This window comes from Protopterus annectens, chromosome 6.part0 (assembly GCF_019279795.1).
Source record: "Protopterus annectens isolate FY-2018-M chromosome 6.part0, PAN1.0, whole genome shotgun sequence".
NCBI lineage: Eukaryota > Metazoa > Chordata > Ceratodontiformes > Protopteridae > Protopterus > Protopterus annectens.
In genome coordinates, this window is record NC_056737.1 from 822,802,632 (window position 1) to 822,828,780 (window position 26,149).

The 26,149-nt window shown below is 41.7% G+C and overlaps 1 protein-coding gene across 1 annotated transcript in view; it reads right to left on the bottom strand.

The window, feature by feature from the left end:
• Positions 1–3,563: 3,563 nt before the first annotated feature.
• Positions 3,564–26,149, bottom strand: part of ASPG (asparaginase) — an 856,377-nt gene continuing 833,791 nt past the window's right edge. The window contains exon 15 of the mRNA XM_044073584.1: positions 3,564–3,662. Within this exon, the coding sequence (XP_043929519.1) occupies positions 3,564–3,662 (99 nt within the window). The remainder of the gene's footprint in view (positions 3,663–26,149) is intronic.

A 26,149-nucleotide genomic window follows, 5' to 3' on the forward strand; every position in this document is an offset into this window, starting at 1 on the left:
TAAGTGAAAACAAGCATAAGCATAAGAATGTAAATTTATTTGGCTCAAACATCTGTATTCACTATGTGTTATTCTGATTTTATGCTGCTATAGTTTACAATAGTAACCTGAACTTATTAAATTTATTTCACAGATATATAAATTAAGACATTAAAATTATAGTATAAAGTTTATGGATAAAATGTGATTTATATAGTTTTCTTTGAGGTAGGGATTTATGGTTTTAGAATGTAAATATACACACAAAAACATAGTGATCTATGATTTTAAGTTGCTTAATTGTGTTTCTTTGTTGAGAAGTTATTAATTAACTAATTATTTAATTGTATCATTGAAGCTTTAGTTCCACTATATAAGGGCAGGAGCTCTGTTGTATAACTTATCTGAAGAAGTCACAGCACTCACTGTGACGAAAAGCGCTTTATGTGGATTAAATCGTGATTGTTTTTATACACTTGTGCCTAGTTTCCTCTTTTCTCAGTCCAGAGCATCGTGCTTTTGTGGTGTTTTACTTCTACGTTTGTGGTTGCCATGTGTATTGATAATCAGGAAAACTGGGGCAAGAATGGCTAGGCTTAAAAAGGTTTTAGTGCTGCTAGCCTAGTGACCTCATATGATAAGGGTTCTATTTCCTCCTTTAGGCTGCTGTAATACCTGAAGCATGCCTTCTGAAAAAAGGTGTATATGTGGAATAAAATTACATCGTCCAAGTGGTTACGTTCAGGGTATGGAGAATTCGGTGAATAAGGGAGTCTGTGTTGTGTGAGCAGGTACATCCTGTGAGGCAACCTGTGGTGGCTGCCCTGGGATAGATGAAAGAGAAGGGGGAGGTATTGCTATCTGAGCCAAAATGGAATCATCAACAATAATTTTGTTTTGTCCTTCTTGAATTTGAGAAGCACTTTAGGAATCAAGGGGAGAGGAGGAAAGTCATAAAGGTACACCCCCTCCCACACCATGAAAAATATATGACTTCCCTTTTCCATGCCTCTAGGCATGGTACTTGAGAGCAAAACAACCTAAGCTGCCTGTTTCAAGTGGAGGCAAAGATAACTCTCAGAGGAGTACTCAGCTGATGGATTATCTGCAGGAAGATGTCTTTATTTAACATACTTTCATGAGGGTCTGCGATGGATCTCCTCAAATAGTCTGTCACTGTTTTTCTCTGTGAAGGAATGAAAACTGCTTGAATAGTGAGATTTATTGAATAGCAATGTTCCATTCTATCATGTATGTTCTGCATAGGCGAAATTGAACTTTGCTCCCTCTGTTTATGTGCCAAATTACTGTGGTGTTGTGTGTATGAACTCGAGGGCCTGGGATCCAAAGGTCGTGCAAGAAGTGAAGTGTCAGGATGAGTGCCTTCATTTCCTTGATATTTATCTGGCCCTTACCATCTCTCTCTGACTAAAACCCTCAGACTTTTATGTCCATTGAACATGCCCCCTGCCCATGCCATATCTGAACCATCTGTGTAAAGACTCTGGTGGGAAAGGAACCAGAAAAAGCACTCCTGGGTTGAGTGAAATCTGGTTGATCCACCAAATACATTTCTTCTTGATGAAAGGCAAGACAAAAACAGGAAAGTTCAGCTGGTGGCAGAGCTGAGTCCAAATTGACTTGAGATCCCACTGAATCTCCCTCGTACGAAGTCCAGCATAAGGTATCACAAGACTTGAAGATGCCATGTACCCCAGGACTCTCAATATCTCTCTTACTGAGGTCAACTCTAAGCAAAGAATGGAATGAAGATAGTCTGTCAGAAACTGAACTTTGTCTGAAGGAAGGCTGTCATTGATAGAGTGCTGAGCCTGCATCCATGGAGCCAAAGGTCCTGGGTTAGAAACAAAAGGAACATTTGAAGTTCATGGTGAATTCCAGATAGTGTAGAAGATCTATGACAAAGTATAGATCTGCCACCAGTTTGTCCCCTGATGATGACTAAATCGGGAGGTCATCCAGTGAGGGAAAATATGACCACCCAATAACAGAAGCAAGGTACTTTGTGAATACCCTTGGGGCAGTAGAAAGACCAAAGGGCACAGAAGAAAATTGAAAGTAAAATTGTAAGGCACAGAATCTCAGAAACATTCCTGCAGTCTGGATGAATGCAAATATGCAGATAAGCATCTTTTATAGGTTCATAGATTAGTACTAAGCTAACTGCTCTTGCAAGCCATTTTAAGCCTAGCCAGTTATCCCTTGTGAGACTCAAACCCTGTACCTTGTGTTTGTAAGACAAACGCCTTAACCATTAGGTCACCCTCCCAACCCAAAGATAAGCGGCACACTGCAAAAACCTGCTTTAATCATCTTATGTGTTTTTGACAGTGTTAGGCACATCTGCAAAATAATCACCCCTGCCAAGTCTCAAACCCAGGTCCCTGTCAATTATAACACAGTGCTTTAGCCCACTAGGCCACTCAACTTTTATATCCAATGTCACAAGAAAGAAACTGAAGGAGGATCATTAGAAGAAGGAATTGAAGGGACAACATTTCAAAACTGGGTACTAGTAAAAAAAAAAAAAAAACGTTGAGTTGACAAACCCAGAATGGGTCTTTACTGTACTTCCTTCCTGGGAACTAGATACTGTCTGGAGTAAAATCCTTTTTCTTGAAGGTGTTTGTGTGTGTGTGTGTGTGTGTGTGTGTGTGTGTGTGTGTATGTGTGTGTGTGTGTGTGTGTGTGTGTGTGTGTGTGTGTGTGTGTGTGTGTGTGTGTGTGTGTGTGTCTGTGTTTTGGATAAGGGGATGATGCTATAATTCTCTGAAACAATAGGTCCTGGAGAATAGGAAATATCAAGGAAACTTGATTTGAAAGAGATTGAGGAATGCCTGAACTTATTGAAGGAAGGAGCCAAGACATCGTGTAAGCCTTCTGAATGATGGATAGAACGTGTGTCTGATGTCATGGATTCTCTAAACTAGAAGAGAAAGGAATAGTGTCTTTGAAAGTAGAAGAAGGGACTGGCTGAGGTGGGGGTGGAGGAAGACAGTCATAAGGTTGCAGCCTTGTCACGAAAGGAGGATTCTGACCCCTGGAAACCCTGCTAAAATATATCCAGGAACTTAGGACAGTTCCTCTGAAATTTAGGGTTAGAAGAATGTAAGATCTGTTTGAAGCCCTGCATAATTTTGCCCTATTCTTGTCCCACAAAATACATGAGAGACACCTCATCATGTGGCTCTGATAGTCGATAGCATGGATGGATAAAGTGGCTTACATATAAACTTTTTTGCCAAACTATCAATAGCTCTGCTGTTCTTATCATTGGGCAAAGCATTAGAGGAAGGAAGTGGTTTAGTAGGTTTATCAGACACTAAGGAGATGACAGCTTGGTCGGATAAATTCTTGCACAGAAACTTGTGGGAGTCAGGGACTTTACAGAATCAGTCAGATTTCTTGGGGCAAGAGACCGGGATTCTGGGTTAAGAGAAGCAGAAGCAAAGGTATTCTCTAGTGCTTCTAGAGTAGGAGGAATGGCAGACGGTTTAGGCACTATCATATACAAAAGATCATAATATTTTTTTTCGGACATCTCACACTTGCCTACCCTACTACTAAAAATGCTGCATCATTTTTAACACTGTGTTCCCAAAATGCAGTTCTTCTAATGGAGACTCATGGGACATAATATCTTCCCTCTTCAGATTCAAAACCTACAGGTAAAAAAGTACACCAAGGAATTAGCATCAGACTGGGACTCGAAATCCCTATAGGTCTTCTGAGGGGAAGCAACAGCAGAAACAGAAAAAAAGAAATGAGGGGGCTTGAAGGACATAGTAGCTTTAAACAACCTCTGAAAAATCAAACCACTCCTTGTTTCTTTGACTGACTGTTTACAGGGAGAAGAATATTTAGTCTTTCACTTCATTTTGGTACAGATATCTGCCCACACAAAAAGGAGGCTCTGAACCCTGACATACTTTAATGATACAGTCAAGGAGTCTTTCCTTAAAATATCTGTGGAATACCCTCAGGTTCATTTGAAATAAGCTGTGGTTCCCTTCCAAACCAAATGTCTGGTCAGTCAAACTGGACATGTGAGAAGGCTGTGTCTTATCAGCCTCTGGCAGGGTCTCAAAAGTGGAATCAGGTGATACACCCAGATGGTCCAATAATTCATCAAAAGGCAAAGAGGAGACATCTGGGTCTGATCAGACAACCGAAGCCTCAGACTTAGACTTCTTTAGTTTATTTTTCAGTTGGAGATAACATCTGACTGGAGAGCTTCAGCAGCAATATTCCCTTGTGCAAAGTCCTTTAACCTTTGCTTCTCTAGATATATACTTAGAGAAGACAACCAGCTCCTAAGAGTCTTAGGGAAGAACTAACAAACAGAACAGTCTTAAAAATTACGAATGGCTTCTAGAGGAAATAACCATTTACAGTGATTGCCTCTATATGGAATGTCCCTTCCATAACCACTTTTTCTCCTCTTAATTGACACAAAACATATTCTTTCAGTCACAAAATGGAAGAAAAAAAGAAGTTTCCCTAATGGGGATATCTATCTGCTCAAGACAACTGAACTAGCACAAATCATACAGCTGATGGACAGAAGCTGAACTGCAGGTTCAGAGTTTGGGCTGATGGTAAGAATGTTCTGAGGTAATTCCCTCCTCTATATCCCTTATATACATCCTGGCTCTCGAGCTTATGTCACTATCACACAGTACAAATGGCACACACTTACTATACCATTTAAGGTGTTTCTGCTTCACCTCCTACAAAGGTAGTTCAAGGAATGGGCATTGAAACATTATACAGGCACAGTCCATAATATAGATGTCTGTTGGACCACCTGACCAGAGGGACCGGTATCCTTCATACCAGTAAGAATGACTTGTGCTACCAACACCCTGAAGATCTCCACGTATGGGAAGCAGAGGTGAGGTGGAAACACTTTGAATAGTATAGTTAGTGTTTAACATTTGTACTATGTGTCATACTGTAGTTAATAAACTATTTCTTTGTGTTTCATAGCTCTGCTCCTAATTAGACTTGTTTAGACTTGTTTCTTCTGACTGATGATTATGCTGCTGGTGGCAGCTGTATTGTTATAACACTAGGCTGTTTTGTGAGGTACACCACATAGCAGTGATAATGGAGGACTGTGGCCACCATTTCATGCTTCTGCTTCACTGCATATACCAGTACACCCGCTTCTGCTCCACTGTGTCTACATGCGGTAGTGGAGATACCCATCTTAGCTGTAGGTACCATGACCTGCCTCTGTTTCATTCTACACTTACAAGGTTCATAGGTATGTACTAGGCTATTGGCCCTAGGGCCTATACAAGCCTAGCCAAAAATGTACCCTGGCTTTCACCACCCAAGAAAATTATTTTCCTGTGCCCCTGTCAAGCAGAACCATAGAAGTGATCCCCGGGGTGAATTTCCTATTACCCATTCAATCATCAAGATTTTCCTTGAAGAGTGCTAATGAGGAGCTCTGTTTGACATAGATAGGTAGTCTGTTCCAGAGTATGGGAAGTCTCTGGGACAGGAATCTATCCCTCCAGCATGTTCTGTTTATTGTGATGACAAGGTTTAGGTCCCGAGAGCGTGTAGCTTGGACGGATTGGGATTTCTTTAAGTGGAGCATGTCCAACAGTTCTGGGTTTGACATAGCTTTGTATGTTAGGCAGAGATCGCCTCTGAGTAGGCGATATGCGACGGAGTAAAGCTGGAGTTTTTTGAGACGGTCTGCGTAAGGCATCTGTTTGAGGCCAGTAAGCCTCTTTGTGAGGTATGTTTGCAGCCTTTCCAGTTGTTGTAGATGTCTTGTGAGGTACATACCAAAAGGGGCGTTGTACTCTATAATGGGTCTAATGAGTGATGAGTAGAGAGGAACAATGACCTCTTTTTTTCTGGATGAGAAACCTTTTGTGATGAGGTGTGCCACGTAGAAGGATTTCCTGACCACTTTGGCGATGTGATTATCAAAGGAGAGACTACTGTCCACCTGTGTCCCAAGGTCTCATCACACTTTCGGTGTTAAGTAGACTACCGCCTATGTGGTAGTTCATGGGTACAGAATTTTTACCAAAGGGGATGACAATGCACTTTTTGGCATTGAGCTTGAGACCGTGTCTTTGACACCAGGCATCTGTCTCAGTGAGGCCCTTTTGTAGGATGTCCACATCATTAGGAGTTTCAATTACGGCTCCTAATTTGCAGTCATCTGCGAATTTGGTTAGCCAAAGACCTTCTATGTTACCCTGTACTTCAGAGAAGTAGATACTAAACAGGACAGGACCCAGGACTGAACCCTGTGGTACTCCACTTGTCACTGGTCTGAAGTCTGATTTGGAGTCTGCTACTTTCACAGTGTGGGTTCTTTCAGTAAGCCAATTGGCAACCCATCTTGTGACATAGGGATTTATACCTAGTTTAGTGAGTTTATCTATAATTCCAGACTGGGGGATGGTGTTGAACGCTTTGGCGAGATCTAGATAGGCTGTGTGAACCACCTTACCCTCATCCATGGCCTTGGTGACTACTTCAAAGAAGTCTATCAGGTTTAGGAGACATGATCTGCCTTTTACAAACTCAAACTGTGTGGGGTCCAGGGTTTGGAGATCTCCAATGTCTTTGTTTATGAGTTCCATGATGATACATACGTTCCATGGCCTTGCAGACGAGGCTCGTCAGGCTAATGGGGCGGTAGTTCCCGGGGTCTGTTGTGGCCCCCCCTTTGTGGAGTGGGATAACTGTCACGGTGCGCCATTCAATGGGCAAAAAGCCTGAGGTTAGGCTATGCTTGAACATGGTACTTAGGTGGGGGTGCCAGTTCATTCTGTAGTTTATGTAGAAGGCAGCCTGGGATGTCGTCAGGTCCCATAGATGCTGTGTTCTTGGCTTTGGAGAGTGAAGTTTTTACCTGTGCAGCCGTGATTACAGGAACTTTGCATTCTTCCGGTATAAAGATGGGCCCTTTAGGGGGTGAGAGGGAGGTAAAGTTAGCACTGAACCTATCTGCCAGGATGTTGGCAATATCAGTTGGTTCTGTATATTTAGTGTCATTGTGCTGTAACTCAGAGCAGATCTGAGTGTTGCCATTGAGATTTTTAACATAGTTATAGAATGCTTTGTGGTTGTCTTTAGAATCAGTGGCAATTTTGTTTTCATAACTAGCTTTGGAGGATTTTATGAGGGATCTCAGCTTCTTACTGAGGCTGACCAGGGAGTTCCTCCAATCATGGGATTTTACTCTTTTTTTCAACAGCTTCTTTTGTCTGTTGTAGAGTTTGTTTATGGCAGAAGACCACCAGATTGGCTTCCTCTTTTTGGAGGATAGCATCTTGGTTCTGTTAGGGCTAGCACAATCCATGCACTCGTGTAAGTGCTTATAAAGTGCATTTGTGTAGGACTCAGCAGTCGTACCTCTATTGTCCATCTGCATGGGTGTCATGAAGTTTGCCACTTCTGTCTTAAGAAGCGTGAAGTTGGCTTTGGAGACATTTTTCACGGTTGTTTTCCTAATGGGGGGTGGGAGCAGGATGTGGATGTCTAGGGTGATTAGCTTGTGGTCAGATCTGACCAACGAGGAGCTGACCTCTGGTGTGGAACACCGGTCACCCATGTTGGTGATGACCAGGTCTAGGATATTGCTGCCTCTGGTAGGGGTGTGGATAAGTTGATCCAAAGCGTTAGAATTGATGATTTCCAGAAAACGTTGAGCAAAAGAGTTGGTACATGAGTAGTTTTCCCAGTTAATGGTAGAGTAGTTGAAATCGCCCATTATTAGAATGTTGGGTTGTACCTTAATATTTTCCAGTGTATCAAGAAAAGAGGAGTGGGAATCCTGGGGCATGGTGGAGGGTCTGTAGCACGCTACAATCTGGATTCCGGTTTGCCCAGAGTTAGTTGAACTTGGATAATCTTGGATGCATTATGCTGAGCAACTAGCTTGGAGGTGTGGATATCCTTAATGAATATGGACACGCCTCCACCTTTAGTGTTTCGGTCCGGGTTTGGTGACCGAAAGGTGTGGTTGAATTATAGCCTGGTAATGCAGGGGTGCTCTCTGGAGCTTTGAACCAGGTCTCTGTCACTGCACAGATGTCAGTGTTCTCCATTTTAAGGAGTGCCTCGAGTGAGTGCATTTTGAGGTTTAGACTTCTAGCATTGAGTAGCATTACCCTCAGATTTTGCTTGTTTGTACCTGTTACAGTGGTGAATTTGTCATTTGAACCTTGCCTAAAAAAGGCACTATAGGGGTGGCAAGAGCCTTTGCCAGTATCCGGAATCCCAAGGGCGACAAGTGCATGCCATCTCTGGCAAAGCAGCATGGTCTGTCAATCATGTCATCCCAGGCAGACAGATAATGGATTCCCTTAGAATGACACCAGAAGCTTAGCCAATTGTTAAAGTCAATAATTTTTTCCTTGTACTGTGGTGTCATTCTGAGTGATGGCAGGATGCTACTCAGGGCTAGGGTCATACCAGCCTGGGCTACAAGATCAGAGAGCTCCTCCATGTCTCTTTTCATGTAGTCCAGGGAGGTATGTCTCAGGTCATTCACACCAACATGGACAATGACAGAGTCATATTTGTACTTGTTGTGGAGTGACCTGAGTGCGTGCGTTATGTGGCGGATCCTGGCACCTGACAGGCAGCTGACAGTAACTTTTTCCTTGTTTAGCCTGGTGAGTGGACCATCAGTGTGCCTGACTATAGAGTCACCTATGACTAGAGTGTTGGGTACGTTATGCCTTATGGGCTGTAGTTGAGTGGCACACTTAGTATGTGGACTATGTGTCATTTGGGTTGCGTTGGGGGGGTGGAGGTTGCTTGCATTTCTGCTTTGGAGGTCTCTGTTGTTTGGGCAGATTAGTACAGAGAGCCTCCGTGAATGTAGGTGTGTGTTTTGTGGTTCTGTATGTGTGTGTTTTGGTGGTGTAGGTTATGAGGGACTAAGTGATGAGTGTGGTGCGGTGCAAGTGTTTACCTTCTCTTCTTGACTGTCTAGGCCTGTCTTTGGTAAAGAGAGCTTTGCTTCCAGTTTGGCTATATAAGTGCATCTCTCATAGGTCGTACTGTTGGGTGGTAGGAGGAGAGGGTTGTCTGTGTACATGAGGCAATTGCTGCATTGTCTCAAGATGCCCAGATTCATCAGGTAGACAGGAGAAAACACCGGGAGCTGACCTTCAGACATGCCAGAATAGGTGCTTATTTATTAAGTACTAAAAACTGTTTTCCTCTAGACAAGTGAGGAAAGTTGAGTGCTGTAGTAATTTGTAACTTATTTAGTGCTTACAATGAGTTCTGAACAAGTGCTGAGATCAAAGAAACAGATGAGTGCTAAAACTAAAAAGCTGGCTAGTTGCAAGGGAAATTTTGAAAAACATACTTTATGGCGCCAGGAATAGTTTAATCCCAGTTAAGTGTGTGGGGGGGGGGGGCTTAGGAGCTCACAAACAGTCTTGGACATAGCAAATCCGTATCTGACCTGCCACAGTTAAGGGGGGAAGTTAGTGCTTACAATGAGTTCTGAACAAGTGCTGAGATCAAAGAAACAGATGAGTGCTAAAACTAAAAAGCTGGCTAGTTGCAAGGGAAATTTTGAAAAACATACTTTATGGCGCCAGGAATAGTTTAATCCCAGTTAAGTGTGGGCTTACAATGAGTTCTGAACAAGTGCTGAGATCAAAGAAACAGATGAGTGCTAAAACTAAAAAGCTGGCTAGTTGCAAGGGAAATTTTGAAAAACATACTTTATGGCGCCAGGAATAGTTTAATCCCAGTTAAGTGTGGGGGGGGGGGGCTTAGGAGCTCACAAACAGTCTTGGACATAGCAAATCCGTATCTGACCTGCCACAGTTAAGGGGGGAAGCAAGCTTAGAATTTTGAGGACTGAAGTCAGAAAATGGCATACATTTGAGCTTTAGACTTCATATCCTTCAGAAAATTCATACTAATGCAAAACTTGTTGTTTCTATCAACTTATCAAGTTTATAAGAGCAATATTTAAAATGTGTCCTTAGTTTTGGGCCTTTGTCCCCCTATTATTACAGGCTTTGTCCAGATTTTTTGGGCTAAGAGGCTGAGAGGTATGGTATGTGTCTGTAAGAGAGAGGTATGGTGTGCGTCTGTGTAAGAGGAGGGACGTGTGTGTGTGTGTGTGTGTGTGTGTGTGTGTCTGTAAGAGGAAGAGGTAGTAGGTGTGTGTGTGTGTGTGTGTGTGTGTGTGTGTGTGTGTGTGTGTGTGTGTGTGTGTGTGTGTGTGTGTGTGTGTGCGTGTGTGTGTGTGTGTAAGAGCATACCCAACTGTCCAGGTTTTTGAATGTCCAGATTTTTGCCCCTTATTTTCATCTGCTCCTCATAAAAAGGATTTAATTTGCTAAATAATGACAGACATTTGAGTTTTAAACTTCATATGCTTTAGATCTGAAAAATGCATGCTAACACAAATCCTGTTATTCTAGCAAGTTTCTAAATTAATGAGAGCAATATTTATAATCTGTCCCTATTTATTTTAGGCTTTGGCACGACTTCTTGCAGTAAGAGGTTAAGATGTCTGTGTCGTGCTTAGGGTCAAAACTTGTACCTTAACTACAGTTAACAAGAGCCTGAATCCTCTCTACTCAACTACCAAGCTGCATTTTTCAAGGAATTGAGTTTCAGGTGCATTTTTCAAGGAACTTCGTTTCAAGTGCATTTTCAAGGAATTGTGAGCTTCAAGAAAATAGAAGTTTACTGTTGCTCATGCTAGCTCTGTTTACAATGTGCAACTGTTTTATTTAGCAAATGATATCACTACTGTGGTATAGAATTTTCAAAGCAGTGTTAGTAGCACAACAGGGAGCATATTTGTGTTTTGATGCAGAAGGCTGTGGGTTCTACTCCCACAGCATGAAGATGGACTGCTGATACTGTGTTGTATTTTAAGGGTGTGGGGTAATGCAATCCTGAGTATGTCCTCCTTTGGATTAGATGCCTAGTAACTATGAACCTGTTTTCAGTTTTCCATCCATTCCCTTTGCAATATTACCAGCTTACCAATTTTTTCAATGTAACCCAGTAGGCAATTTATTCTTCAAGGGCAGCAGGCACTGAATTTGTAGATGAAACACTGAAATATAAAGTTGTTTGCTAGCAGCAACTTTTTCATTAGTTACAGATCTCTTTAATGTGGAATTATTTAGATGACTTTACATCTGCAGAGATTGTGCATATTGACTGGCATTGGTGGGTTGCAATGACAGAAGTTTGAGTGGTCTTTTATGGTTGAAATGTTCTGAATCTGGCATTTTTGTCATTATTGGTTCATATGTATTGTTTCATTGATTACTGGAAAAATGTTCAAAAATATAAATTTAAAACACGCTCTGACAAGTAGTGCTGTATTATACAAGAGATTTAATTTGATTATTATATATTATGATTTAATTATACAATCAGGAAGGCGAATCAAAGAACTTCTGCATGGTCCTAAAATATGTGCGAGGGACCTATGATCTGAAAACAACCCAAAGGTAAACTTAATCCGCCACTGGCCAGATGCATTTTCTTCGAATGTGGGTTTTAATGCTGTTTCAGTGAATGTGAGTTTCAAAGGCAGAGACATTTTAATGCTAAGTCTGTTTTCATTGTGAGACTGTATTGCTTTGTTTAGCAAATGTCTGTCAGTATTTGTGCTATATAATTTGAAATAAAAGGTATAAATTAAATCCAAATATCTGTAATCATTGTAGAAGTAAAGCAGAAAAACAGTATCCACACAGAGTTTTGAACAGTGTATATGGCAACTGGGGAGAAAGAGCCAATTAATGGGTCACTGGAATGGCTGCGTGTGGAGGGGTGACCCAAATGCAATGTATGTGTACCTTCACCTTTTTGTTCACAAAAAAGCACTGATAATACCGAATACATTCTTTGCTTAACAATTATTAATTAACATCAGTCTAAAAACACAATCCAAAAATATAGGGTCCACCAAATATTTCCTTTATAAAAGGCGTCCTCCAGCTTGCAGAGTTTCAGAACCACTGCACTAAAATAAACAGACCATCCCACAGAAACCCAAAAAGGGTTTTTGTCCTCCCCATGCAAAAAAAATCATATGCTGCACTCTACAGATGCAGCCCACCATAACATAAACACACTTGAAATGATGACTAGGTTCAGTACAGATTTTTTTTTACTATTAACATGCAACAAAATGCATATATGCATTGACTTTTATTGTGAATTTAGCCCACATCCACATTAGTCCAAATAAGTAGTTAATGTTTTAAGAATACAGCCTTTTTAAAAGTGCTTAAACCTCTAAAGAAAATGGTTTATCTTTACTGCTTCTCTCCCTCCCTCAACAATACTAATGCATTACACTAGTTAAGCAAAATATATCTATCACACATATCTAACACAACTAAAACAAAAGTGCAGCAACATCACCTAGCATTCTGTTTTCACAAAATAAGCTTCCATTTCAAACCGCAAGCTATTACACTCTAATACATAAAAGAAAATAACTAAAACAGCTTCACTTATACAAACAGTGATCTTTTCAATGACAGGAAACTGAATCAATTTACATTTACATCCAGTAACAAAAGAAACCTTTGCTGGCTCAGACGTAATAGTCCTTTACCATAGTCTTGATATTTCTGTTCACTTACTTATTATAAACACACCATGTTACTGCTTGAAAGACCACTAATCTACAGCATACCTCTGAACCTGGAAATATCAAAAATCTGGACAAAGGCCCATGAAAAATAGGTACAAATTTGTAAGCTAATTAACATAAAATTTGCATACATAATCATGTAACCCTGCACACTTCAATGGAATTGTGGGATAGCAACTTTCAAATGCAAAAATTGAAGAACAGACAACCAAAATATGGCCCCAGTCCAGACCATGTAATAAATGGTAATAACCATTTTTTTAAATGTGTAGCAATGATGTTCACTGGGAAGGGAGAAGATGATGAAGCTTAGGATTTTGTTTATGTTGACTTGCCATATGTGGGTAAAAGTAGGGGATTTAATGGTAGGCAATATTCTAATCTTAGCAAAAGAATATTACATTTGCTAGGACCTCCAAAAGTCAATCTCCAATCTCCATGGCCTACTGATCAGTGGCGTAGTCTGAGTTTGTGGCTTTGTGCCACCTGGGACTGTCTGAGTTTACCGCTCTTCTCCCCCCTCTCAAAATCATGGTCAAATGGGAACCCCATACACAGCCCTCCCCCTGCAGCCATTCCAATATCCAATTATTTGGCTATTTTGCACCATTTACCATAAACACTATAATGTGCACGTACTGCTTTACTTCTACAATGATTATTTGGATTTATTTAAAACTTTTATTTGGCATTTTATAGCACAAACAATAATAGACGGCTACATACAAAGCAATACAGTCTCAGAATGAAAATAGACTTAGCATTAAAACTTCTCTGCCCTTAAAACTCACATTCATTAAAACAGCATTGAAACCCACATTCAAAGAAAATGCATCTGGCTAGTGGCGGATAAAGATTACCTTTGGGCTGTTTTCAAATCATAGACCCATTGCACATGAAACATACATGTGTTCTTTGATACACCTTCCTGATTGTATTAAATTACATTCCTTGTAAAATACAGCACACTTGTTAGAGTGTGTTTTAAATTTATTGTTTTGAACATTTTTCCAGTAAGCAATGAAACAAAATGCATGAACATATAATGACAAAACTGCCCAATTCAGAACATTTCCATCATAAAAGTCTACTCAAACTTCTATAATCCTGCAGTACCAGTAAATTAGCACAATTTCTGCAGAAGTAAAAGTCATAAGATATGTAACTAATGAAGAGATTGCTGCTAGCAAACAACTTAATATTTCACTGTTTCATCTACAAATAAAGTGCCTGTTGCCCCTGAGGAATAAATTACCTATGTTACATTAAAAATGATAAGCTAGTAATATTCCAATAGGGAATGGATGGCAAACTGATAACAGGTTCATAGTTACTAAGCATCTCTGCCAAAGAGGACATTCTCAGGACTGCAACATCCACCCCCTTTAAAAGTACAACATATTAAAGTATCTACAATGCATCGACATACTGTGAGAGTAGAACCCACAGCCTTCTGCATCAAAAGCAAGTATTCTACCTGTTGTGCTACTAACACAGCTAGCATAAGCAGCAGTAAACTTCTCTCCCCCTGAAGAACTATGCAGCGCAATAAATCTACAAAAAGACAAAATTTATTGGGGGAGGGAGACAAAAGCCCAAAACCAAGGACATATTTTAAACATTGCCTGTATAACCTTAGAAAAGTTGCTAGTATAAAATGTTTTGTGCTAGCATGCGTTTCCTTAAAGACAGGAAGACAGAAAAGAGAAACTTAAATTGCTATCATTATTTAGTAAATTCTGTTCTTACTGATTTGCCAGAAAACCACAAATTTTAAGAGGAACAGGGTCAACAGACCAAAAGTATGAGCCAAACATTCCAGACAGACACACACAGACACACACACACACACACACACACACACACACACACACACACACACACACACACACACACACACACACACACACACACACACACACACACAGCCCTCTCCCCCTCCTGCTTGCAGCTGCTGTAAAATAATCATGTTCTCTGCAGCTGTTAAGTAAATAAAAGATGAACACACTGCTGTTCAGTAAAAGTAATCACACTCTTCTGCAGTTCTCACATTCTCCTGCCTGCAGCTGCTGTAAAGTAATCACGTTCTCTGCAGCTGTTAAGTAGTAAGGAAATAAAAGAAGCTGAACATACTGCTGTTCAAGTAATCACACTCTCCTGCAGTTAACAGTAAAAGCACACACACATATGTATGTCCGTTTGTCCTGTCTGTAGCTGCTGTAAAGTAATCACATTCTCTGCTAAGTAAATAAAAGAAGCTGCTGTGTTCGACTAAACATTAAAGCACAGACAGGAAATAAAAGAAGCTGCTGCTGTAAGTACATATATGTACATTTCTTTCCCCCACTGTTAAGTAAAATATCACATTTAAGCTAAGTCTGCACTCTGCCTCTGTTAAGTAAGTAAATAAATAAAATAAACAGATGTACGTGATGCACTTCAGAGCCATTAAGTAAAAGTAATCACATTTAAGCTGCCTATGTCTGTAGCCATCAAGTAAGTAAATAAAATAAGCACACGTACGTGATGCACTTCAGAGCATCTAGCATCAGTGGAAGTTACTAAACCAGTTTAAGGTTATGAACTCGGTCTCAGCTCTCATAACTGTCTCCCTAATCCAAGACAAGCAGGGTCAAAATAAAAGAATGCGAATTAACACTCACATAACACATTCTTAAATAAAATCTACTATTCTAATCACAATAATTTTCTATTAAGCAAGTTCCATAGTGTTTTCTCTTCAAAATTGCCAGTTTTAGGAAGAGTCAAGAGGGAGTGGGACACAGCAAAATTTTTAGGCAAAATCTGGGACAACTGACAGGTAAGAAATGGATATAAACGTATAAAATGACCAACGTTGCTCTGAACGTAAGCTGCAACATTATCAACAAAACCGAGTGACAGTACATGATGCTCTTCGTCTCACATTGCTGCAGTCATAACCTGTGGGTAGTCCGCTGTCCTCGGTCGGCCCGAATACCAAAGAGTTAGGCTGGCGTCGGTCATGATCGCCCAGAGCTGACGTCAGTACGTAGTAGTACTTAAGCGCATGACCGACGCCATATCCCCAGTCTTTCTTGCCACGTGGTCCGAAGCAGAAGCAGCGTTTGCAAGTGCCGTTCGGCGTTCTGAAATTTTCATTTATCGAGTTTCAGACTCTAGACCAAGTTGGGCTAAGTACCCCGTTGGGGAAATTTTTGTCTTTTCTTGCCTCAGTTATCCGGATGTCAGAAAAAGTTAATAATTGTATTTCTTGTGGGAAATAGATACCTCATAGGGACTATCATTCTCTCTGTATTCCTTGCTTGGGGCCTGAACACGACGTAGTCGGGTGTCGCTTTTGTGCTAGATTTAATAAGCGCACCATTAAACGAAGATTAGACTGTGCCAGGCTTGTTTTCGGTAAACGGTGTAACTATAACATGCCGTCGGATCCTCCGACGCCCGCTACCGCTAAAAAATGTAAAGATAAATCCTTGAGGTCTAAACCGGATGAGTCGTCCGTTGAGGACGCTGGTTCTATGGAACCTCCGGTTGAAACTGTGGATCCGGCCGAGGCTTCAGCTGAATCCCAGGGGGAACCTTTACTTTTGCAGGAGTTGGCCTCTCAGGAGTTAGGCCAGGCTGAGGGTGCTTTTCAGGTATCTGTAGTGCCATCCTTACAAAAGGTTATTAGGCCTTCTACCTCAGTGGCTAAAGGCCATGTTAAGGCTAAACCTTGTCTTGCTGGCCCTGGCCATAGTCCTAGCTCTTCAGCCCCTGTTCCTAAAAAACATATGCTGAAAATGGCAGAGGACTTGATTACTTTGATCAGTGGTTCTATGCCCCCCCCAGAGAAGAGGCCTAGGGTGGAGGCAGATTTAGAGGGAATGGAGCATTCTTCCGACTACTCTGAGTCCTCAGCTGAAGATATTCAGGATTTCCCTCCCTATTCAGATTCGGATGCAGAGGATTCCTGTCCTTCTGCTTCTCCTCCTGAGGATTTTTCCATTTCTGAAACTTTGCATTCCATGAGGGAACATTTCAAGTGGGAAGGCCAGGATTTTTCAGATTCTCGAAAAAGGCTTAGGGAATTTTTGTTTTTGCCACAACATAGGCCCTTGGCTATTCCCCCTGTCTTAGATGTTGTTCAGGATGTTTTTTCTGAAGCTTCCCTTAATCCTGATTCTTTACCCCCTGCCCCTGTCAAGCCAGACAGATATTACAGAGTTCCAGAAGCACATAAATACTTGTACAAGAGTCCTAGAGCTGACCTGGAAACTATTATTCAAGGGCCGAAGGGTGTCAGGGCTTCTGTGGTTAAGAATCCAGTTCCTTTGGATAAAGATTCTAGAGCGTTGGATAGGTGGGGGAAAAAAGTGTACACCTCCTCTACGTTAGCTATGAGGGCTTTAAATTGCCAGTTTCATATGCTGAAGTATCAGAACTTTTTGTTAGGCCAATTGAAATCTAAGGTGGATGCTTTATCTGAGGGTATAGAGTGTAAGGAATTGCAGGAGTTGGTTCATGCATCAGATCAAGTTGGCAGACATTCTTTGCAGTGTGGTTTCGATGCTCTTCAGGCTTCATCCAGGGTGGCTGCTACAGGTTCAGTTAATCGTAGACATGCCTGGCTTAAGGATCAAAATTTGTCAGAGCATGTTAAAGCTCGGATTTTGGATGCTCCTCTTCAATCTGAAGTTCTTTTTGGTTCTCCTGTGGAGTCAGTTTTGAAAAAGATGGAAGATAAGGCTAAGTCTATGCAGACGGTCAAGGATTTTTTGCAGGTGCAGCCCCCTAAGTTTAGTAGAAATTGGCCTGCTAGAGGATGGTCCTACCCTTCTTCGGATTACCAGTCTAGGGGCAGGTCTAGACGTGGTAGAGGCAGGGCTCACGCTCAGGGTTCTTTCAGACCTAGGACTTGGAGTTCTCCTGCACAGTCTTCTGGTGAGGGCAGGGGTCAGCCTTTTCGTAAACAGACCCAATGACCTGTATCTTCAGCTGCCAGATCCTTCTTTTCTGGCAGCTCCTCTAGGAGGAAAGTTGGGACTTTTCAAACAAAACTGGCATTTGGTCACCCAGGACAAATGGGTGTTGGAAATTATAAATCAAGGTTACAAGTTTTATTTTCACACTCTTCCTCCTTTCAAAGGCATGCCGGATGTGCCTCCTCAGCAAAGGCTGGAGGCTCAGGAGCAAATTTCTTTGCTTTTGCAGATGGGGGCAATCCAGGTGGTACCTCCGTCAGAAGTAGGCCTAGGATTTTATTCCCGTCTATTCCTAGTGCCAAAGAAAGGAAACACTTGGAGGCCAATTCTGGATTTGTCCATTCTCAATACCTACCTAGACATTCCAAAGTTCAAGATGTTAACATTACAACAACTTCTGCCTATGCTAGGCAAAGATCACTGGATGGTGACCCTGGATCTCAAAGAGGCCTATCTTCACATTCCTATCAGGCCCAGCTGCAGGAAATTCCTGAGATTTCGGGCTGGTACTTCTCATTATCAGTTCTCTGCATTGCCCTTTGGTTTATCTACTGCGCCCAGGGTGTTCACAAAAGTTCTGGCTCCTGTAATTGCTTTCTTCAGACAGAGGGGAATACAAATTTATCCTTATCTGGAAGATTGCCTGATTATGGCTCAAGACAAGGACAAGTTACTACAACATCTACAGTATGTAATGGCAGTTTTAAGGTGCCTAGGGTATTCTGTGAACGAAATAAAGTCCAGTCTAGTACCCTCTCAGGACATGTGCTTTCTGGGTGTGAGACTGAATACAGCTTCTCAGATGGCATTTCTGACCCCGGACAAACAAAGAACTCTTCATCTATACTTCCAGCAGTTATCAGTACTGTCCAGGCTGACTGCAAGGACAGTCCTTCAAGCCTTGGGGTTCATGGCATCTTGCATTCTAGTACTTCCCAATGCCAAATTGCATATGAGGAAGCTACAATGGTATCTCAAAAGTGTATGGACTCAACACTGCCACGATTTGGACACTGTCATTTGGATAATACCTTGCATCCAGAAGGAATTCTTGTGGTGGGCTCAGGAATGTCACCTAAACAGGGGACTCTCTGTGACCCGACCAGAGGCGAGTCAGATCTTAACGATGGATGCCTCGGACTTGGCTTGGGGAGCACACTTCAATGGGAAATGGATTCAAGACACGTGGCCTCCCAGACTACTACATTTGCATATCAACATGAAGGAGATGTTAGCAGTCCAATTTGCCTTGATGGCCTTCAAGGACCTACTTCAGCCGGGACAGGTGTTGATTCGAACAGACAACACAACAGTCATGTGGTACATCAACAAGCAGGGGGGAACCCATTCTTACCCTCTTTGCAGGCAAGCAATGATATTGTGGGAGACTGCTCTGAGTTTGCACATCAATCTTCAAGCACGGTTTCTGCCAGGAGCACAGAACTCCCTAGCAGATGTATTGAGCAGACAAATTGTGGATCCCCACGAGTGGAAATTGGATCCTCAGGTATTTCAACAGTTGACCGTGGCCTGGGGAACTCCAGACATAGATCTGTTCGCTTCTCCACTAAATTTCCAACTGCCAAAATTTTGCACAAAGATGTTTCACCCAAAAGCTTGGAAAGTGGATGCTCTATCTTTCCGTTGGAACAACCTTCACGTCTATGCTTTCCCCCCTCTGCCTCTTCTTCCCAAGGTACTCTTGAAAATCAGGAGGGGCAAGCCTTGCATGATTCTAATAGCACCAGATTGGCCACGTCAGCATTGGTATCCTCTGCTGAGGAGTTTAATTCAGGAGCCTCCTTGGCCTTTGCCACAGATTCCTCACTTGTTATCCCAGTCAAGCAATCATTTTCTCAATGTCAGGGTGCAGTCCCTGCATCTAACAGCCTGGCGTATTCTGTTTTAGAGTCTGTGGGATCTCAGCTTCCTCAACAGGTTTTAGATGTCATTTTGGAAGCCAGGCGGCCTAGTACTAGAAAAGTTTATGCTGATAAATGGAGGAGATTTTTTCTTTGGAGCACAGCAAAGGGCTTTGATGTCTCAGTGCCTAATTTGAGTTTTACACTACAGTACCTTACTGAATTACTAGACAAGGGTTTGTCATTTTCCTCTGTGAAGGTTCATGCTGCAGCCATTTCTGCTCACTATGATTGTGACCCTCCTTTATTTTCTCACCCTTTGTTTAAGCAATTTCTTAGAGGGGCAAAAAATATAAGACCCCCACGTAGAGCTCCTACTCCTTCCTTTGATCTCAATTTTGTGTTGGAGAAGCTTACTTTACCTCCTTTTGAACCTGCAGCTACGTCTGAGTTGAAGTTTTTGTCTTGGAAGACTGCTATTTTGTTGGCCATTACTTCTGCTAGGAGGGTATCTGAATTGCAGGCAGTCATGGCAGTAGAACCCTTTCTCATATTCCATAAGGATAGGGTGTCTTTGCGTACTAACCCTACTTTTATGCCTAAAGTGATTTCTAATGTGGCCTTGAACCAGTCTATTCATTTGCCTACTTTTTATGCTGATCCCCAAAATAAGGGGGAAAAAGTCTTACATTCTTTGGACATTCACAGGCAGCTACGCTATTATTTGAGCAGAACTAAAGAGTTCAGGCAGCCTCAACAGTTATTTATTTCTTTTGCTTTGAGTTCACAAGGGAAAGCTGTTTCAAAGCAAACTATTTCTAAGTGGATTAGTCATTGTATTGCTTTTTGTTATTCTCATCATGGGAAGAATGTTCCTGCTGGGATCAGACCTCATTCCACTAGGGCTACTGCCACATCTACTGCCTTTTTGAGGGGGGTAGCTACTAAGGATATTTTGGAGGCAGCTACTTGGAGTTCAGTTCACACTTTTACTAAGCATTACCATCTCCCTCTTTATTCCAAGTCTAGGGCTGGGTTTGCCACTGCAGTTTTACAGGGCATGTTAGCAGCTCCTAATGCTTTTTAGTTTGCCAGCCTCCATTTTCCTTTGCTTTGGGATTCTACCCACAGGTTATGACTGCAGCAATGTGAGACGAAGAACATAGTACAGTTTTGTACCTACCATAAATGTAGATGTTCGAGGATCCACATTGCTGCAGTCCTATTTTCCCTCCCTCCATCCCCTCTATAGTTTGTGGTTGCTGTGTTTTCTTTGGGATACTTATTATTTCCTCACTGGTGGTTGTTAGGTATTTACTATTTTGGCTCTGGCTTTTCCCTTTTTAGGCCTTCTGACATCTGGGGCAAGAAAGACTGAGGATATGGCGTCGGTCATGCGCTTAAGTACTACTACGTACTGACGTCAGCTCTGGGCGACCATGACCGACGCCAGCCTAACTCTTTGGTATTCGGGCCGACCAAGGACAGCGGACTACCCACAGGTTATGACTGCAGCAATGTGGATCCTCGAACATCTACATTTATGGTAGGTACAAAACTGTACTTTATGCTAGCACAAATACATAGATGAGTAAGCAGTCTGGACTTCCAATAAGACCAACATCTTGCCTGACATTACAGTTAAACTATAAACAAGTTATGTTCGCACAATCGCACTGTGGGAGTCAGCTAGAACTGTAAAAGTGAACAGTAACACACCTCAAAACAAATCAGTCTTTACGTATTCAGCGGACTTGGACTTCAAGCCAGTAAACACAGAGAAAGCAAAACCAGACCTATAAGACCCAAACAACTAACTTATGATTTAAAAGCTCATTCTGCAAGCTTCATAAAACTATAAGCAGTAATCATATCATTAAATAATTTACAGTATTATAAAGAGAAAGGGGTTGCAAGAAACCATACTGTATTTTGTACTTTTAGCAGTCGTATCTGCAACAACGTATAAATTTACCAAATATACAAAGAGACCGAACCGTATTTAAAGTACTCAACTCATCACTTCAATTTACTAATAAGTTACATATGTAGGCTGCAGCTAAATTACACAACTCAGCAAGTAAATAAATAAAATACGCTTCTGTTTAAGCACACACAGGAAATAAATAAATAGAAGAAGGCGAAACTGTAAGCCCACACAGGCATGTTTCTCCAGCTATTAAATAAAGTAATCAAAGAAGCTAAATTACACAACTCAGCAAGTAAATAAATTAAATAAGCTGCTGTTTAAGCACACACAGGATATAAATAAATAGAAGAAGTTGTAAGCACTAAGCATATAGGTAAGTTTCTCCCGCCATTAAGTAAAAGTATAAAATAAGCTGGCAGTTTTTTTACTTAGAGGAAGAGGAGCCCGAGCTGATGAAGAAACGTGCTGTGCAGAAGCTGACGTCATGCACGTCCTGCACAGGCTGATGTCAGGAGTAAAATAAAAAAACAAAAAAAAAAACCCAGGAAATTCAGAAATTAAAGGGGCCACTTGGGAATTCGTAGCACCCTCAAAACTGGTATTTACCGAGGACTTTGGTACGGTTGACAGGTATGATCTACAGGCAGACAGGCAGCTGCTAAACATGAGAACTTCATACACCTTTTTCTCAGTCTTCAGCAATTTACACCTTGAAAACTTTGATGCAGTTTCCAAAACCTTAGATGACAAACATAAGGCATAGTATCAGGACACAGCACAGTTTTCAGAAAAGTAATCACCAATATTATCCCTCTCTACTCTCACCTCTCCTCTTCAGTAGAATGCTATTCCTGGAAACGAGGACATGTCAGCTTCCACTTAACTGAGTTAGTGACATCCTCTGCCTCCTGATACTTTTTCCAGTTTCTTTTCCACCACTGTGGACCACATCTGCCTTCTTTAGGTCATCCCTGGATACACCCTTACAGCTCCTTCCTAGTCTGTAAAGTTACTCCATGACACCCATCACCACCGTCTACTGATGACTAATCTCTTATGGAATCCCACCCGCAGGCTGCTCCTCATTACTGTTATTGACAATTCAGAGACTGGTCAGCACTGCTTACACCATGCGCCCATCTATACTCTAGAGTACTGCTATATTGCTGTCTTCTCTCCATTCCTGAGAACTGTGGTGGTACCATCTCACTAAACAACAAAATGACGTCAGTACTTTTAGACTGAACTTATTCCCACTGCTATTTTTCTGCATGATCTCTACTAGCCATCTTTTAGCGCCTTGTGGAGAAGAACTTTTCATACTACTGTCTGGCCATATTCTTCCAGCCCTACATTCACCAGCCTCCAGCCCTTCCATTTCTAATACACCAAAAAATGCTCTTAAATTCACTGCAATACTTATGCAGAGTCACTATGTAATGATCTTCTGACATCACTCTTCTATCTACCAGCACGTCTCTGGGCCACCATCTTGGTAAACCATAACTTCATTCTGTAGCAGTGGCACCTTAAAATCAACCAGCATGTTTATCCTTTCCATGTAGTCATTTCCTCACTCTTTTGACTCAGTCATTTTGTGGGTCAAGTTCATGGAGAATGCATGGCAAAAACCTGATCCAGCTCTTTACATTGCTTACCATATCAGACCCCTTCCAGTCCTTCTTTTAGCCTAATCAGCAGGAGATCCTTGTGGATGAAAGTATTTTCAAAATTGTCACTTTTTACCTGCAGCCCAGAAACTGTCATCCAAAGAGCAGACATCACTATCTGCTGATTTACAAACTAATGTCTTTCAGCTTTTCCCAGTTAGGGGTCACCACAGCGGAACTCCGGTCCGCTAATGATTGGCAGTAGATTTTTATGATGCCAAATTGCCAGCCCGATGCACAACCTTCAAAGAATGCACACCCATTCACACACGCACCTACCTGCATGTCTTTAAATGTCCCTCAACCACGGGGAGGACATGCAGACTCCACACAGAAGGCGCTCCAGCCAATAATCGAATGGGAGAACCTCTTGCTGTGAGGCGACAATGCTAACTGCTGCACCACCACAGCTATCATCTGCTGATTTACAAATCCTTCTTTAATATAGCCACAATTGCTCTGTACCACCACCCAGCTAGGGTGCATAGGCCATCAACCTCTGCTCACAGACCCCACATGGCATCTTTCTGGCTTGCAATCTTTCCTGTGACACAGTCTGACTTGAACATCCTGTTTATTTTCTGCTCCACATTTGCCTTGTAATACAAAAAATACTATGAGATAACTTTTGAAAGTGACGAAGGCTACCATAGAATATATAAAATAAATAAATAAATAAATTTCTCCCATCTTGCATACATTTCATAAAACATCGACTCCTACATGTGGGGGCTACAACTCTCTCTAATCATACTGTCATGCCTTCCACATAAGCAGAATAAGGGTTTTTTTTACAATTATTTAATTGAATTGCACTTCCTAACATTGATGGTTGTGCTACACAGCTAATCTACTACATGTTGCACTGTTATAAAGTTGTTTTACTGTTTCATTACATTCTTGTACTGTTTTATACTGTTTTAACTGTATTTTCTTTACTAAGTAGTGTTTCATTACTGTAACTGGAGTTTTACTGATATACTTAACTGTAAACTGATTTTTTCATACTGAGAGTTGTATTTTCTGTTTGTGAGTGCTCTATCTGTGCTTTTCTATGCATTTTTCTAGGAATCTTCTGTGTTCCAGTCAAGTAGCATAGTCTGGATACAGGTTTGCTGCATCCAGGCCTGGTTGTTTTAATTGCTGAGTTTCCTGGCAGCCATCTTGTGCTGGTGGGGGCCTGTCTTCTCTGATAGTGAAAGTAACAGGGCTGGCTATCTGACCTTCTCTAGCATGAATAATTTGTTGAAAGTGCAAGGGGTACCAGGATTGGGTAGTAATCTGAGCTTCTAGAGTCTTCCATATTTTCTGGTACTTAAACGGTGTGTTTTCAGGGGTCTGTGCTTGTTTTTACCAGGCCAAGGAATGGCAATTCATCACTGTGATATAGCAGAAATTCCATGAGGCTCCAATAGCAGAATGAGTGTTTAAGCAGTGTCATGATATATTGCTGATATTTGAGCATATGAAACTGGCAATTTAAGGCCCTTATAGCCAAAGTAGCAGATGTGTAAATCTTTTTTCCCCATCTATCCAGAGCCCTAGAATCCCTGTCAGAGGGGGTAGGATTTTTTGCAGTAGAAGCCTTGACCCCTTTTGGACCCTGAGAAATAGTTTCTGAGTCTGCAGTAGGGATTTTGAAAAGGAATTTATGAGAGTCAGGGACCCTGTAGTATCTGTCCGGCTTAACAGGAGCTGGAGGTAAAGAGTCAGGGGTCAGACTAGACTCAGAGAACACATCATCTACAATGTCCAACACAGGTGGAATAGAGGCCTGTGTTGAGGTAGTAAAAGGAAGTCTCTGAGCCTTTTCTTAGATTCTGAAAAATCTTGGCTCTCCCTTGGAAGTGCTCCCTCATGGTATGCAAGGCTTCCCCAAAAGAGTAGTCCTCAGAAGGGGAAGCTGAAGGAATTGATTCTTCAGCATCAGAATCCTCATAGGGGGGAAGAAAACATTCCTGATCAGAAGCGGAATCAGAAGAAATGGAAACCTGATCTGAAGATTCATAGTCTGTCTCTTGCCTAGGCCTCTTATCAGGAGGGGGATGGGAACCCCTGATCAAGGTAATTAAGTCTTTGGCCATTTTGAGCATCTGTTTTTTGGGCATGGCGGCCTGTCCTTGTGACTGGTGAACTTGTTTCTTTGCCTTTAAAGGTGTCTTAGTCTTTGTCTTTGAAGTCTGTTTAATATATAATTCTTTAGGTCTGAATACACCCTCAGAAGCCGATGCCTGTTCAGCGGCTCTGGACCCATCTGAGGGAATAATCTCCGAGGCTTGAATACCTTGAGTTTCCTGCAGCCTGGGCAACTCCACATGGGAGTCGGTAGCGGCCTGTGACTCTAACGTAGCAGGCATCAGGGGCTGCAAAAGCACCTCACTGAGAACCGGCGACTTGCTTAGGAGAAGCTTCGTCATCGGTTTTAGACCTCGGTTGCCTGTCCTTTTCTTTTTCTTTGTGTTTTTTGTGAACTCTGGTAGTCAGATGGCTATCCGACGACATTGTATAATTAAATCTTCACCCAAAATAGCTTAATGCAAAATCGTACTGATGCTTAATAGTGCATTGGTTAAATCTAGCACAAAACCGACAACTAGCAACGTCGTGGTCTGGGCCTAGGCAAGGAATACAGTAAGAATGAAAGTCCTTATGAGGTATTTGATTCCCACAAAAAATACAATTATTATCTTTTTCTGACATCGGTCTGGAGCAAGAAAAAAGTTTCCCCAATGGGGTACTTAGCTTTTAATGAAGACTTTGGATCTGAAACTCGAACACGAAAATCTCAGGAGTCAGCCGACCGGCACTTGCGAACTGCTTCTGCTTCGGGCACCACGCGGCAAGAAAGACTAAATAAAATGGCGTCGGCTGCATCTTTTATAACCCTGACGACCTGACGTCAGGGAAGAGGCGACAGCAACCGACGCAGGACCCAAGACGAATTCAGGCCAACTGAGGGCAACCTGCCAGCAGGATAACCCAAATATAATGACTGCATCAGTGAAACACAAAGAACATCTGGAACTAATGACCAAACCTACACCAAAGTATTATATGACCATTTATATAAACAAATG